Below are 13,731 nucleotides of genomic sequence, written 5' to 3' on the forward strand. Positions count from 1 at the left end.
TGTGGCCACCTGTCCACTGTGACTTAAATACCTTGGGAAGGGTTTCTGCCTTTCACCTTAAGTTACTTTCCCAGCACAGGTACTGGTCTGCTTGTATGTCCATTACTATAGAGTCATTCCTTTGACTATTATTATTTTTTAAATTTAGGTATGGCAAAAACCATCACAGTATCTCAATAATGAAGGGGACAACAGAGGATGAGATGGTTGGATGGCATCACCGACTCAGTGGGCGTGAGTTGGAGTAAACTCTGGGAGTTGGTGATGGACAGGAGGGCCTGGCGTGCTGCAGTCCACGGGGTTGCAAAGAGTTGGACACGACTGAGTGACTGAACTGAACTGAATTATCCTCCAATTAAAATAAATTGATTAAGAAATAAAAATAAAGTAAAAATTAAAGAAGAAAAGTCTTTATTTTTAATTGAAGGATAATTGCTTTACAATATTGTGTTGGTTTCTGCCATACATCAACATGAATTAGTCATAGGTACACATATGTCACCTCCCTCTGGAACCTCCCTCCTACCTCCCATCCCACCCCACCCCTCACAGAGCCCCGGTTTGAGTTCCCTGAGGCATACAGCAGTTCCCACTGGCTATCTATTTTACAGATGGAGTGAATATATCTCTCCATTTGTCCCACTGTCTCCTTCCCCTACCCCTGTGTCCATAAATCTGTTTTCTATGTTTACATCTCCATCAAAGCCCTGCAAATAGGTTCATCAGTACCATCTTTCTAGATTCCATATGTATGCAATAAAATATAATATTAATTTTTCTCTTTATGACTTACTTCACTCCTAGAGCCTATAACACAGTGAAGTAATTCCTTTGATTATTCTTTGTTGTTGTTGTTTAGTCACTAAGTCATGTCTGACTCTTAAATGACCCCGTGGACTGTAGCCCACCAGGCCCCTCTGTCCATGAGACTTCCCAGGCAAGAATATAGGAGTGGGTTGCCATTTCTTTCTCCAAGAGGTCTTCCTGATCCAGGGATTGAACCCATATCTCCTGCATTGAAGGCTGATTCTTTACCACTGAGCCAACCCGAGAAGCGCTGATTAAGCTTTACCCACTGTTACAGGCTTCATATGACAATATGAAAGAGAAAAGGTCATCACTGAAGTGTATAAGCTCATCTTTTGAAGAAAAAATTTAGACTCACTAACTTTCATACTTTATTTTCTTCATCCTTTTATTGGTTGCAATTCTATTATAATGGCTTTTCTGGTTTAAATATTTTTCCTAGGAGTAAGTATAAGCTGAGAAATTGAAAATACATCTTTGCCAAATTTTAAACTTAAAATTTTGACAAGAGTGAACTTTTTCTTGTTGGAATGTCCAGTGGAATATGTAGATGGGTTGAGGTTACTCAGAAATCTCACAGAACCATGAAATTTAAGGGATAGGAGGCACGTTGGCAATAAGAAGCAATCTTGTCCATTTCTCAGCAGAACTGATGGTCACCTGGGGTCTGCCTGAACATTAACAGGCCCAGGAGTGCCTTGAGGCAGCAAATTCTACTTTGGGGCAGCAGTAATTCTTAGAGTCTTACTTGTTTTTTGCTTGTTCCCTACATAGTTCCAGAAAAATCTATCCTTTATTTTGAGCCCAGGCCTTATTAAAATAAGCAAATAAGGGCCAGGGGAACGTCTAAATAAATTGTAAATCACCATAATTAACTGATGCGGGTGATGTTAGCCAAAATATGTGGCCAGAAAAAGGATAGCAGTGCTTTGAAATTCATTATTCACTCACTTATTCACTCTGTTGGATAGTCCACAAACATTTGGTAAGCAGTCACACCCGAAAGATACAGATATGGATGAGATGTTCATCCCTTTTAAGAACTCACAGCCCCAAAAAGGTATTTTCACTTAAAGCTCACGTGACACCTTCTCCTCTTTTGCAGCTTTTATTGGCTCTGTAGTTAATTGCTTGTGTATGTTTGTAGCATGTTTATCTACCTCCACTAGGATGTAAATTCTGTGATGTCAGAGATTATACCTCAAGCAAAGTCTCATGAATATTGCTCAATGAATGAACAAGAAAGAATTCTAAGTGGGATACAATGAAAAAAGCATTGTAATAGATAGGACGAACTTCTAACCCATTATGGCAGAAGCAATGGATTCTCCCTAAACAAATATTTCTTTTTTTTTAAATATTTAATTAATTAATTTGGCTGCGCTGGGTCTTAGTTGCAGTGTGCGGGATCTTTAGTTGCAGCATGTGGGATCTATTAATAGTTCCCCAACCTGGCATCAAACTTGGGCCCCTTGCATTGGGAGCTTGGAATCTTAGCCACTGGACTTCTAGGGCAATCCAAAGTTATTTGTTCTTGACTTAATAAAGAGTGAGAGTTTATCAGATGGAGAATGTGGAGAAGAACATTTCATATGAGAAAGTCATGTTGGATTTGGGAAGTGGCACGTAATATGAAGTAGCTGGAAGAACAAAAGGATTGTTAAATAAATGTTAAATAAAGCAATCATTGACTTTTCCATTCACATAACATAGTATTTATCGTGTGTCTACTGAATGCCAGGCAGCTGGGATACAGTGATGAATAAGATCAGACTTGATCCCTGCCCTCAAGAAACTTAGTCTAGTGGAGAGGAGAGGATGGGTATAAATCAAATAATTGAAATACTGTTCCCAACAAATTTAAAACTTCTGTTGAGTGCTCCAGGTAAAGGTATATGCTTATATATAAGTTCTTAAAATTGAAGGATGACTGTATGGTCAAGAAAGTTGGGTGGTGCTAAGTAAGATATGGGCTTCCCTGGTGGCTCAGATCTGCCTGTAGTGTACAATGTGGGAAACCTGGGTTCAAGCCCTGGGTTGGGAAGATCACCTGGAGGAGGGCATGGCAACCCACTTCAGTATTCTTGCTTAGAGAATACTCATGGACGGAGGAGCCTGGTGGGCTACAATCCATGGGGTTGAAAAGAGTCAGACACGACTAAGTGACTAAGCACAGCACAGCAACTAAGATATGATTCTTGGGTTAATATCTGAAAAGGAAAAGGGGAGAAAATAGATGTGCAAATTCCCTGGGGCAGAAAGCGAATGGCATGTGTAAAAGATGGTACTGATGAACCTATTTGCAAGGCAGCAATAGAGACACAGATATAGAGAACAGATTTGTGGACACCATGGGGGAAGGAGAGGGTGGAATGAATTTAAATGTATGTATTTCCATATGCAAAATTAGATAGCCAGTGGGAATTTGCTGTATGATGCAAGGAGCTCAAATCCAGTGTTCTGTGACAACCTAGACGGGTGGAATGGGATAGGAGGTGGGAAGGAAGTTCAAGAGAGAGGGACATATGTATAACTATGGCTGATTCATGTTGATGTATGGAAGAAACCAACGCAATATTGTAAAAAAAATATTCCAATTAAAATAAATAAATTTATTTTAAAAATTGTAAAAAAAAAAGAAATCAAAGAAAAATCAAAATCAAATCAAAGAATAGAGAGCGACTTCCTTTGTGGTCTAGTGGGTAAAACTCCATGCTTCCATTGCAGGGGGTACAGGTTTGATCTTTGGCTAGGGAGCTAAGATCCTGCATGCCCTGAGGTGTGGCCAAAACAGAAAGCTAGAACATAGAGGGAGAGGGAGGAAGGTAGTGAACTGCAGAGGTAAGTAGAAGTCAGACCTTACAGTCTTTGTGTTGTTTGGTTTCTACCCTGAGACTGGGAAGCATGGACACATCTTCTAGTAGGGATGGTCCATATCTGCCAGTGTTTGGGCTGCAGTGTTCAGAACCAATTGGAGGGGTCCAAAGTGAGTGGAAGGAAGTAGTTATCCTAAACTTTGGCCCCAGGGAAGCAGAACCAAGGAAAGAACAATTCTGTGAAATGCATCCATCTTCCCAAGACCACAGTCAAGTTGCCTGACTATAGTCATTACCCTCTAAAGAAATGAGCAAAGTATAGGAGATAACACACTTCACTTTAGTATTGTTTGAATCCAGTCTTTTGACGTGGGGAGTAGACAAAGAAACAGAAACTTTTTAAAACTTCCACTAGAAGGTGAAAAGCAAAGAATGATGAGCTGGGGTGTAATGGAAAGAGACTTATGTAGTAAATCTTCATAAGTCTCTAAATTTCTGGGTTCTGGTCCAAGTTTAGTCACTATCAGAGAGAGGTCAGCCAAGTCACGTGACTCATTGGATCTCAGTTTTAAAAGCTGTAAATAGGAAGATTGGACCAGATCATCCCCAAGATCCCTTCTGCCAACATACTATGATTCCAGCATCCAAACATGGTGGTATCTAAAGCATAGGGTATATGTTTAAGTCATAGAGACTAGCCTCAAATCAGACTCAGTATTGGAGCTTTTAATAAAAACTCCATTGCCTACCATGTATTTGTTGGTGAAAAGTAAGGGACCAGAATATAATTGAAAAGTATATTTTTACTATGAGACAGAGCACAATTGAGAAATATCCCTGTGTAGAATCTTACTGCTGAACATTCCAGACCAAACATTGCATGATCTAAAATCTAATTTTATTGGAAGAAACCTAAAGAAAGGTGTTCAAATCCTATCCAGGCTTCATGAACATTTTAAAACTTGGTTTCATAGAGGCTAAATCTAACTGACACCACACACCAAGATGGAATATGAAATTGAAGTCCATCACCCAAATAGAAGGTTGCATCATCCACAGGGAGCTCCAGGTTGTGAATGAAGTTTGTGATTACTTATACCAGAATATTACAGAGTGGCCCAGCCTCATTTCCCATTCCTTTCAGTGGTACCAATCGTTTCTGTTTGTTGCCTTTTTTATTTTTCTCATCACCTTTCATCTTTATTCATCCCCTGCACTCTACTGTAACTTTGGGAAGACTTCTGCAAAAGGAGGCATTTAAAAGGACATGTCTTAGACTCCCACATAAAGGGCACTTTTACTGTCATAATAGACTGTCTTCTACCAGCTGAATGGCTGAATGCTCAGATAAAAGCTTGAACCTTTTCTGGTGGGTTATGAAACAGACTGAACATTCCAAGCCACTAAGATGCATTATAACATTAGTGTTGTATTTTTCAGTTAGAGAAGGACTTTTCATGAACTATGTCTTATAAAAGGCCATTTTTCTAAAGGCAAAACTAGTGTTTTACTCTCTAATTATAGCAAATGTATATATAGGAGCTAATTCTTTAAATAGTTCTCTCTTCTGATGAAGAAAATTCATATTACCTATCTAAATAAAATAACTTATTTATAAATTTGGCTAGTCGGAAACATCGATGATATGGAACGGTGCTCATATTGCATATTCTACTTATTGTCTTGTCTCTTCCCCTTCTTACTGCAACACAATGCTTCCTTTGACCACTGAAAGCAAAGCTTTTAGGATTTGGTTTGAGTGTATCTAAAAAAAGCCTGGGTTATATCAAGGATAAAAGTCTTGGATTTTTTTTAAACTGAGGAGTAAATACTTGTGCTAAAATCAAGGAACCTATTGATATTAGCAGCCTTTGACTGCAGAAGTGAAATGCTACTTCCACCTTTCTGAGGACAAGGACAGTGTTTCAGTTATCACTAGAACTTGACATATTAAAAGACAATATACAGTATAAATTCATTAGTATTTCTGGCCAAGTTCTCAAGTACTTCATCATGTATGTTCAATTTCTTAGGACAGCTGAAAGTTTCCCAGATATTGCTTTGAAATACTATGGATCTGTCTTTCTCAAACAAATCTGATTTGTTTTTAACTTTTTATAAATGTATTTTTTTTCTTTAGTGAATTCTGGAGGTGCTTTTGAAAATTTCAGTGAGTACTAACTTTTTTTAAAGTACTGGCTAAATTTCAACTACATTTCAGCTATAGTGCCTGTCTTTCTAGATAGCTACTGCAAATAATCTTTGTGTCTCTTTGAAACAAAAATAGCTGTTACAAAAAAGAGGCATTTACTGCTTAATACCGTACACGAAAACTTAAGGAAACGCTTGAGAGCTATATATACACAGAGTGATTTAGATTTAAAGGTCTCAGAGCTGCTTGTTTGCAAATGTGTACTCAGCATGTACCAGCAACACAGAAATGAAATGTTAAACATCACTTAGGTCTTTAGAAAGATGTGCTTTTCATCTGTGCAGAATCACACATGGGACTTATCCTGCCTTGCTCCACTAAGGAAGTGTCAAGTATATGACATAATGGTAGTATTTTTTAGACTACAGTAAAAAAAAAAAAAAATCACCCCCACTCCCCTGCCTCAGACCTGGAGTCTTAAGCTGTAATTATGATGCCATGATCAGCAAGTTGTGTTTTGTCAGGTTTAGTGCCGAACTGGTGGCAGCTTAATTCCATGCTGCTGGTAGGAGCCTGGTGCAGCTGTTCAGAAACAAGAATGTTTGTTGTTGTTTATTGTTCCAAGAGTCACTTTTTTTCTCTAACAGACTAATGAAGAGGTGTTTAGTACATTTGCCCTGGTCGACTGATTGTTGCAAGCTTGACTTTCAATTGATCCAACGAGGTGAAATAAACTAGCAAGCTACCCCAAGAAAAGATTCACTGAGATTCTGCCCTTGACATAAAAATGTGTGTTCAGTTTACAGCTATTTGTGTATATAAATTCTACACAGTTGTATAACATCTCCACAGATTAAACAAGGAATTATTACATTTTATATTAAATTTACATATTAAATTGAATTCCATGATTGATTCTCATGGGATAAAATTATTATGGTAGACATCATTTCACTTATAAAACTAAATGTGGGAAAACATAGCACCATGTCCACTTTAATTACTAAAATTGAAAACGTAAATTTTGCGAGCTCTCCAGAATGGCAAGACACAGTGTCTAACCCAGGGGGAATGGACAGATTCATTGTCAGGAATAAAATTAATATGGCAGAAAAGAACATAGATTTAAAATGGAAAGTTAAAAACACTAAATAAAATGAATGAAACTTTTATGATGTTCTGAATGTAGTCTGTTTCAAGCCTTGATAAATATTAAAGGGTTCTTGAAATGAAATATGAAAGCCAACTTTTCTTAAGAAACTGGACATGAAGAAATGTTTTCATGGACTCTGAAGCACTATATTATGTTTATTTCTATCTAAAGTGAGGATGGTGATTGGAGGGGAAGGGTGATAAAAATCACAGAATCATAACAAGAGGAAAAAATCAACCAAGTGTCATAGGACATCAAAGAATAGTAGGCACGGAAATGCCATGGTTTGATATGTAAAGAAACTGAAGCCCAACCAGAAAGGTGAAGGGGATGTTGGAAACAGCCCAGCTGCACCCAGGGTCATAAGTCTCAGAACAGAGCCTCTTTTGTGATTTCATACAACATTCCATACAAAACAACCCAGTTTAGATGTGTTTCTCTTCTTCTGGAGAGAGACATGGTATTTTCAGCTCACAAGGTTTTCTTATTAAGGATGTAGAAAACTTCATGAAGTATATACAAGTCTGAAAAGATGGAGTTTTGCATTTGTGGTTGGTTAAGAGATGGTGAGGTCAGAAAGATCTAGGGAAATAGGTAGGAAGAGAGGGAGAGGAACCAAAGAGAGATAAGCCGTGGGTGAGGAAATAGAGCTGGGAAAATGAGAAAAAGAAAAATACAGAGGAAGAAAGAGCAGGGAGAAGGACAGGGGCAGGGGGTGGGGTGGTGGACAGAAAGGCTCAGAGTTTCTAAGGAACGGTTGAGCAGGGCTTAGGCTCTTTACTTGACCTGAATGACAGGCTTACAAATGTGACCACTTGTGTCCTACAACTCTTCTGAGAGCCTGATTAACTCTCTGAACACTAGTCACAATTCTGCAATGGTCAAGAACTTACATATTGAGCCTCAACTTATATTTGAGCCTCTACTTTTTTTTGCTGGTAAATTTTAAAAATGTTTCTTTTTATTGGAGTATAACTGCTTTGAGCTTCCCTTGTGACTCAGCAGTAAAGAATCCACCTGCAATGTAGGAGACAGGGGGTTGATCCCTGGATGGGGAAGATCCCCTGGAGGAGGAAATCGCAACCCACTCCAGTATTCTTGCCTGGAAAATCCCACTGACAGAGGAGCCTGGTGGGCTACAGTCCATGGGGGTCATAAAGAGTCAGACACAACTGAGCAACTAAACGACCGCCAACACTTGCTGTTGTTGGTCAGTCACTAAGTCATGTAGAACTCTGTGACCCCATGGACTGCAGCACACCAGGCTCTCGTGCCCTTCACTATCTCCCAGAGTTTGCTCAAATTCATGTCTGTTGAGTCAGTGGATGCTACCTAACCACCTCATCCTTAGCCACCTCCATCTCCTTTTGCCTTCAGTCTTTCCCAGCATCAGGGTCTTTCCCAGTGAGTCTTTGCATCAGGTGGTCAAAGTATTGGAGCTTCAGCTTCACATAGTTGCTTTATAACACATTATTTTCTGCTCTACAACAGTGAATCAGCTATATGTATACATATATCCCCTTGTTTTTGGATTTCCTTCCCCTTTAGGTAACCACAGAGCATTGAGTAGAGCTCCCTGAGCTCCGTAATAGGTTTTCTCATTAGTTATCTGTTTTATACATAGTGTTAATAGTGAATCTATGGCAGTCCCAACCTCCCAATTCATCCACTTCTGTTTCCCCTTTGGTATCCATACTTTTGTTCACTATGTCTGTGTCTCTGTTTCTCCTTTGCAAATAGGTTCATCTGTACCATTTTTCTAGATTCTACATATATATGTTAATATGTGATAATTATTTTTCTCTTTTTGACTTACTTCACTCTACTCTTTATCAAGTCATCAGCAGAACATTCTGTCCAGGGAGAATAAAATAACCACATTGACAATAATCAGAGCAAAGCATCTTTAAGTCTTAGGAAATCAGATCAACAGACTGTATTCACTCATGCTAAGTTTTGCTACCCCTGCTTTGAAGAAAGGGCATTGAATTTCAGGCTGTCTTTTATTGTGGGGTTTGTAATCAGTGCTGGATTTCTTATAATGAAAGTTCTTGATTAGTAAAGAAGATACTTTGAAATTTAAGTCTTATGACCTCTCTTCACTTGACACTTGACACTCTACAAAAAGGAAAATTCACTGTAAGTCATGAATGTGAAATTTTTTAAGAAAAATGGTGACCTACCGGTGACTGTGACAGAGTATTTATGCTTTTATTAATGACTTTTAGAAGAAAGGAAGTCACACTAAACCCTTGACCATAAACATGAGATATTTGTACACCATTGGAGTTTGCGCTTACTCTTTCTGAAAAACCTCTTGTATGATACCATAATTGGTTATTGTCTGACATATGTATACCTATGGCTTAATTAAAGCAGACATTAATTAAATAACAGACATTTCCGATTCACCACTTGAATTATCCATCTGTAATATTTTCATTTGTTTTGCCTAGTCCTAATATTGCTCTCGAGGAGGGCATGGCAACCCACTCCAGTATTCTTGCCTGGAAAATCCCCATGGACAGAGGAGCCTGGCAGGCTACAGTCCATAGGGTTGCAAAGAGTCGGATATGAGTGAGTGACTAAGAACACACACACAATATTACTCTGCCCTCTCTCACATACTGTTTGATGTGTGGTGTGTAGTCCATTGTCATCTGAATACAAAGTTGGACATGAACATCAGTGGCATCAAAGATATGTGCTATGAGGTACCCATTATGTGTGTAGGTACAGTGCTCAGTAGAGAAAATATGAGACCAAGAATTCCTGGCCTTACAGGCTTAAAATCCACTAGAGGAGACTGAACATATGCATAAAAAAGAATTAAATACTAGCATTTATTTAATAGACACTGGTATAGCTTTTGATTGTAGCTTTCATATAGTTGAAGGTAAACTTAAGGGAGAAATGTGAGGACTTCCCAGGTAGTGCTAAGTGGTAAAGAACCCATCTGCCATTGCAGGAGACACAGGAAATGCAGGTTTGATCCCTGGGTTGAAAAGATCCTCTGGGGGAGGAATTGGAAACCCACTTCAGTCTTCTTGCCTGGAAAATTACATGGAATTTGTATTAAATTATTTGTAATTTGTATTACAATTTGTATTATAATAATAATAAAATAAGTTTAAAAACAGGAGAAATGTGAATTTTCATATTCTATTCAGATATATCTCCCTGTAGTGGGCACTTCACATAAAGTATCTCATTTAATTGTCTAAACACTGCCTATAAAGTTTAGATTAAGAAATTGAGGCTTAGAGGATTTGATACTTGCCCAAATTATTGTAATTCTCCTTTATTGTAAAAATAGGCATTTTTGTCATCTGCAATGAGAGTGTATATGTATATGCTTTAAATACTTCTGTATCTATGTAGTTGAAAAAACTCCCATGTCAAGTATATTTATTGGACATATTTGAAATACTTCTTATAGTGTCCAGTACAATTTTTTCATAAATTTGACTTATTTTCATTTGCGAGAATACTTGGCTTACAGGTGGAGAAATAAGTTTAACTTACAGGAGTGGAGAGACCAAAGACATGGTAAAATTGGTGTGTATCTTAAAAGGGAATTCTAATTATAAGGACCTCTTAAATCTAAAAGCTTTTCCCTTTGGTATAAGCTATTGACTGTGTGAAACATGGTGTTTTACATTAAAAATGGTGTTTGAGGTGAATTGCTTGAAGCTCCATGGTTTTCTGCAAAAACATTATACAGAAAGATCAAATAAGAAGATGCTTACTGCTGCAGATCAGAAGAATAGATCAATAAGAGGGACTACTAAAACAGTCATGTTTAAAGAATTAGTCCACAAGAGAAAAGAGCTGTGGGTCAAAGACTGTAAACACACACACATTCTGACATATCCTATGTACACACAAACTTATATACACATAACATGTAAATATAGATGCATTTTAGGCAAGTGATCCAATTAACTCCATTTATGCATTTTTCCAGCCACATACATTAGCCTTACTAGGTCTTTTGTCAGCTGCCCTGTGGAGAACAATTAAAAAATTGACTATTCAGCATTTATCAAACCCTCACACTATGTAAGCACTGTGCTCAGTGATAAAGATGAAACAGAGAAAATAGTCCTGTCTTTTAGAGCTCCCAGTATCCTTGGGGGACTTCCCTAGTGACTCAGAGGGTAAAGCGTCTGCCTACAATGCAGGAGACCTGGGTTCGATCCCAGGGTCGGAAAGATCCTCTGGAGAAGGAAGTGGCAACCCACTCCAGTACTCTTGCCTGGAAAATCCCATGGATGGAGGAGCCTGTTGGGCTACAGTCCATGGGGTCGCAAAGAGTCGGACATGACTGAGCGACTTCACTTCAGTATCCTTGGGAAAGGTGTTATTGCAGTGGTGTGGTGAAACAGAATAGACATTCACAGAGTTTCAGGATCCTGGAGGAGATGTATCATGGAGGACTTTTTTGGAGGAGGTGATGTCTGAACTGAGTCTTAAAGAGAAAGCTGCATTTACTCAAAAGGAAATGGGGAAGGTGGAGGCCCTTCCAGGACACAGCCTGAACAAACACCAGGAGCTTGAAACAGAGTAGTGTGTATAGTCTGGGGGTGCTGGAGTACAGTGATGAAGAAGGAATGAGAGGTGAGGGTGGAGAGGTAGGTCACATTTACCAGGGCTCAGGGGACTTCAATCTGCCAGTTACATTAGGTGTTTGTAGGGATTAAAGCATGGTTACATCAGATTTGTTTCTTAGCGGATCATTCTAGAAGCTGTACAGAGAATTTTTTTTTTTTTTTTTAATGTGGGCAAAACCAGAGCTCAGGATTTAGTTTCAGATGCTGTTGTAGAAATCTAGGTAAGGGGTCTTCCCTGGTGGCTCAGTGGTAAAGAATCCACCTGCCAATGCAGGAGTCAGGAGTTCGATTCTTGCTCCAGAAAGATTCCACATGCCGTGGGACAACTAAGTCCATGTGCCTCAACTATTAAGCCTGTGCTCTAAAGCCCTGGAGTGGCAGCTATTGAGCCCACATGCTGCAACTATGAAGCCCACCTACCTTAGATTCTGGGCTGCAACAGAAGACACTGCAATGAACAATTTAACAGGGACCGGGTAATACAGGCAGAGGGCTTAAGCAGTGTTCAGAAGGTTCAGTTGGTTAAGACCTGGTGCTTATTTGCATGTGGACAGATGGATGGGAATTTCTTAGAGTTTTAGCTTGCGTAGCCCAGTATGGGGGTACAGAGGACCACACATCTGAGAAGGAACATGAACTGATGGGGAAGGTTGGAAGTGTGCTGGGTTTAGCTTGGTGTGTCTGCGTTTCATTTGGGAAGAGTCGATCAGCACAGGGATAGTTCAGAGCTTGAGAAAGAGGTCTCCAGTGACAAATTTGGGAGCTGTCTGCCTATAGGTGTATAAAAAATTGAATACAGCTTCTTCTGCATAGTACATTGTGTGGTCTTTTCCTCCTTATGCCTATTAAGTTTTAGCAAAGATGTACATCTCCATCAATACGCAGTAATTATTATTATACCTCCGGGTTGTGCACGAACAGCGGAGTGATCTCATAGAACAGGAAATGCTTTAGGAAAAATGCAAGTAACCAGAGGCTTTGTGGTTGCTTTCTTCCAGGTGCATCCGTGGAAATGCCTGCTGCAGAGGGATCTAGCTTGAGTTGACCTTCTAGCGGCTCATCCTTTTGAGGACCCTTTGTGCAGTCCAAAATGGCAGAGAAGGTTCCCCCTGGCTTAAACAGGAAGACGTCAAGGTCGACACTTTCTCTTCCACCGGAACCAGTGGACATCATTAGGAGCAAAACGTGCTCCCGGAGGGTGAAGATCAACGTGGGGGGCCTCAACCACGAGGTCCTGTGGAGAACGTTGGACCGGTTGCCCAGGACCCGTCTGGGCAAGCTCCGGGACTGCAACACACACGAGAGCCTCCTGGAGGTGTGCGATGACTACAACCTGAACGAGAATGAGTATTTCTTCGATCGGCACCCAGGAGCCTTCACTTCCATTTTAAATTTCTACCGGACAGGGAAACTCCACATGATGGAAGAAATGTGCGCTCTCTCTTTCGGCCAAGAGCTTGATTACTGGGGGATCGATGAGATCTACTTAGAGTCGTGCTGCCAAGCCAGGTATCATCAAAAGAAGGAGCAGATGAACGAAGAACTCCGGCGGGAGGCGGAGACCATGCGGGAGCGTGAGGGTGAAGAGTTTGATAACACCTGCTGCCCTGAGAAGAGGAAGAAACTCTGGGACCTGCTGGAGAAGCCCAACTCGTCCGTGGCTGCCAAGGTATGAAAGGCAAGAGTGTGACTTTCCTACGCGTGGTTCAAAAAGGCGGTCCCTATATTCTAGAAAGTGTGCCTTTCATGGTTTAAGATGTTTGGGTAAGACGTAGCATAGGGTGGCTATGCAGGGAGACGTCCTTTCCAAGACCTTATGGAGTGAAATCGAGTTATTCTTATTGATAAGGCATACAATGGCTTTACTCTTTCCTAAGTGTTTTTTGTTACTTGGGAACAGCCTAGGTGCTTGGATGTTGAAGACTGCTGACCACCCAGACACCGTCTGGGGTTGGTGACTTGGAGGCTAAGGGGAAAACATGAACTCAGATCCATCCGGTGTGGAGTCTTGGCAGAGGCCTGGGCACCATCCTAAATGGAGTGAAGTGCTGTCATTGAAAGTGGAGGAGGTGCCTCCTGGCCTGGTCCTCTGGAGGAGCAGGGGAGACTGGAGAGCATGGTCCAGTGTAGACCAGCAGGGCTGGGGCCCCCCACATGAGGAAGGATCCGCGTTATGAGGCAGGGTAAGGG

The 13,731-nt window shown here is 40.2% G+C and overlaps 1 protein-coding gene across 1 annotated transcript in view; it reads left to right on the forward strand.

Annotated features, from left to right (window-relative positions):
- Nucleotides 1-13,731, forward strand: part of KCNB2 (potassium voltage-gated channel subfamily B member 2) — a 442,900-nt gene that overhangs the window by 16,395 nt on the left and 412,774 nt on the right. Inside the window, exon 2 of the mRNA XM_061123473.1 lies at nt 12,540-13,210. Within this exon, the coding sequence (XP_060979456.1) occupies nt 12,632-13,210 (579 nt within the window). The 5' untranslated portion in view covers nt 12,540-12,631. The remainder of the gene's footprint in view (nt 1-12,539; nt 13,211-13,731) is intronic.

The sequence above is a fragment of the Dama dama genome, chromosome 21 (assembly GCF_033118175.1).
Source record: "Dama dama isolate Ldn47 chromosome 21, ASM3311817v1, whole genome shotgun sequence".
Classification (NCBI taxonomy): Eukaryota; Metazoa; Chordata; class Mammalia; order Artiodactyla; family Cervidae; genus Dama; species Dama dama.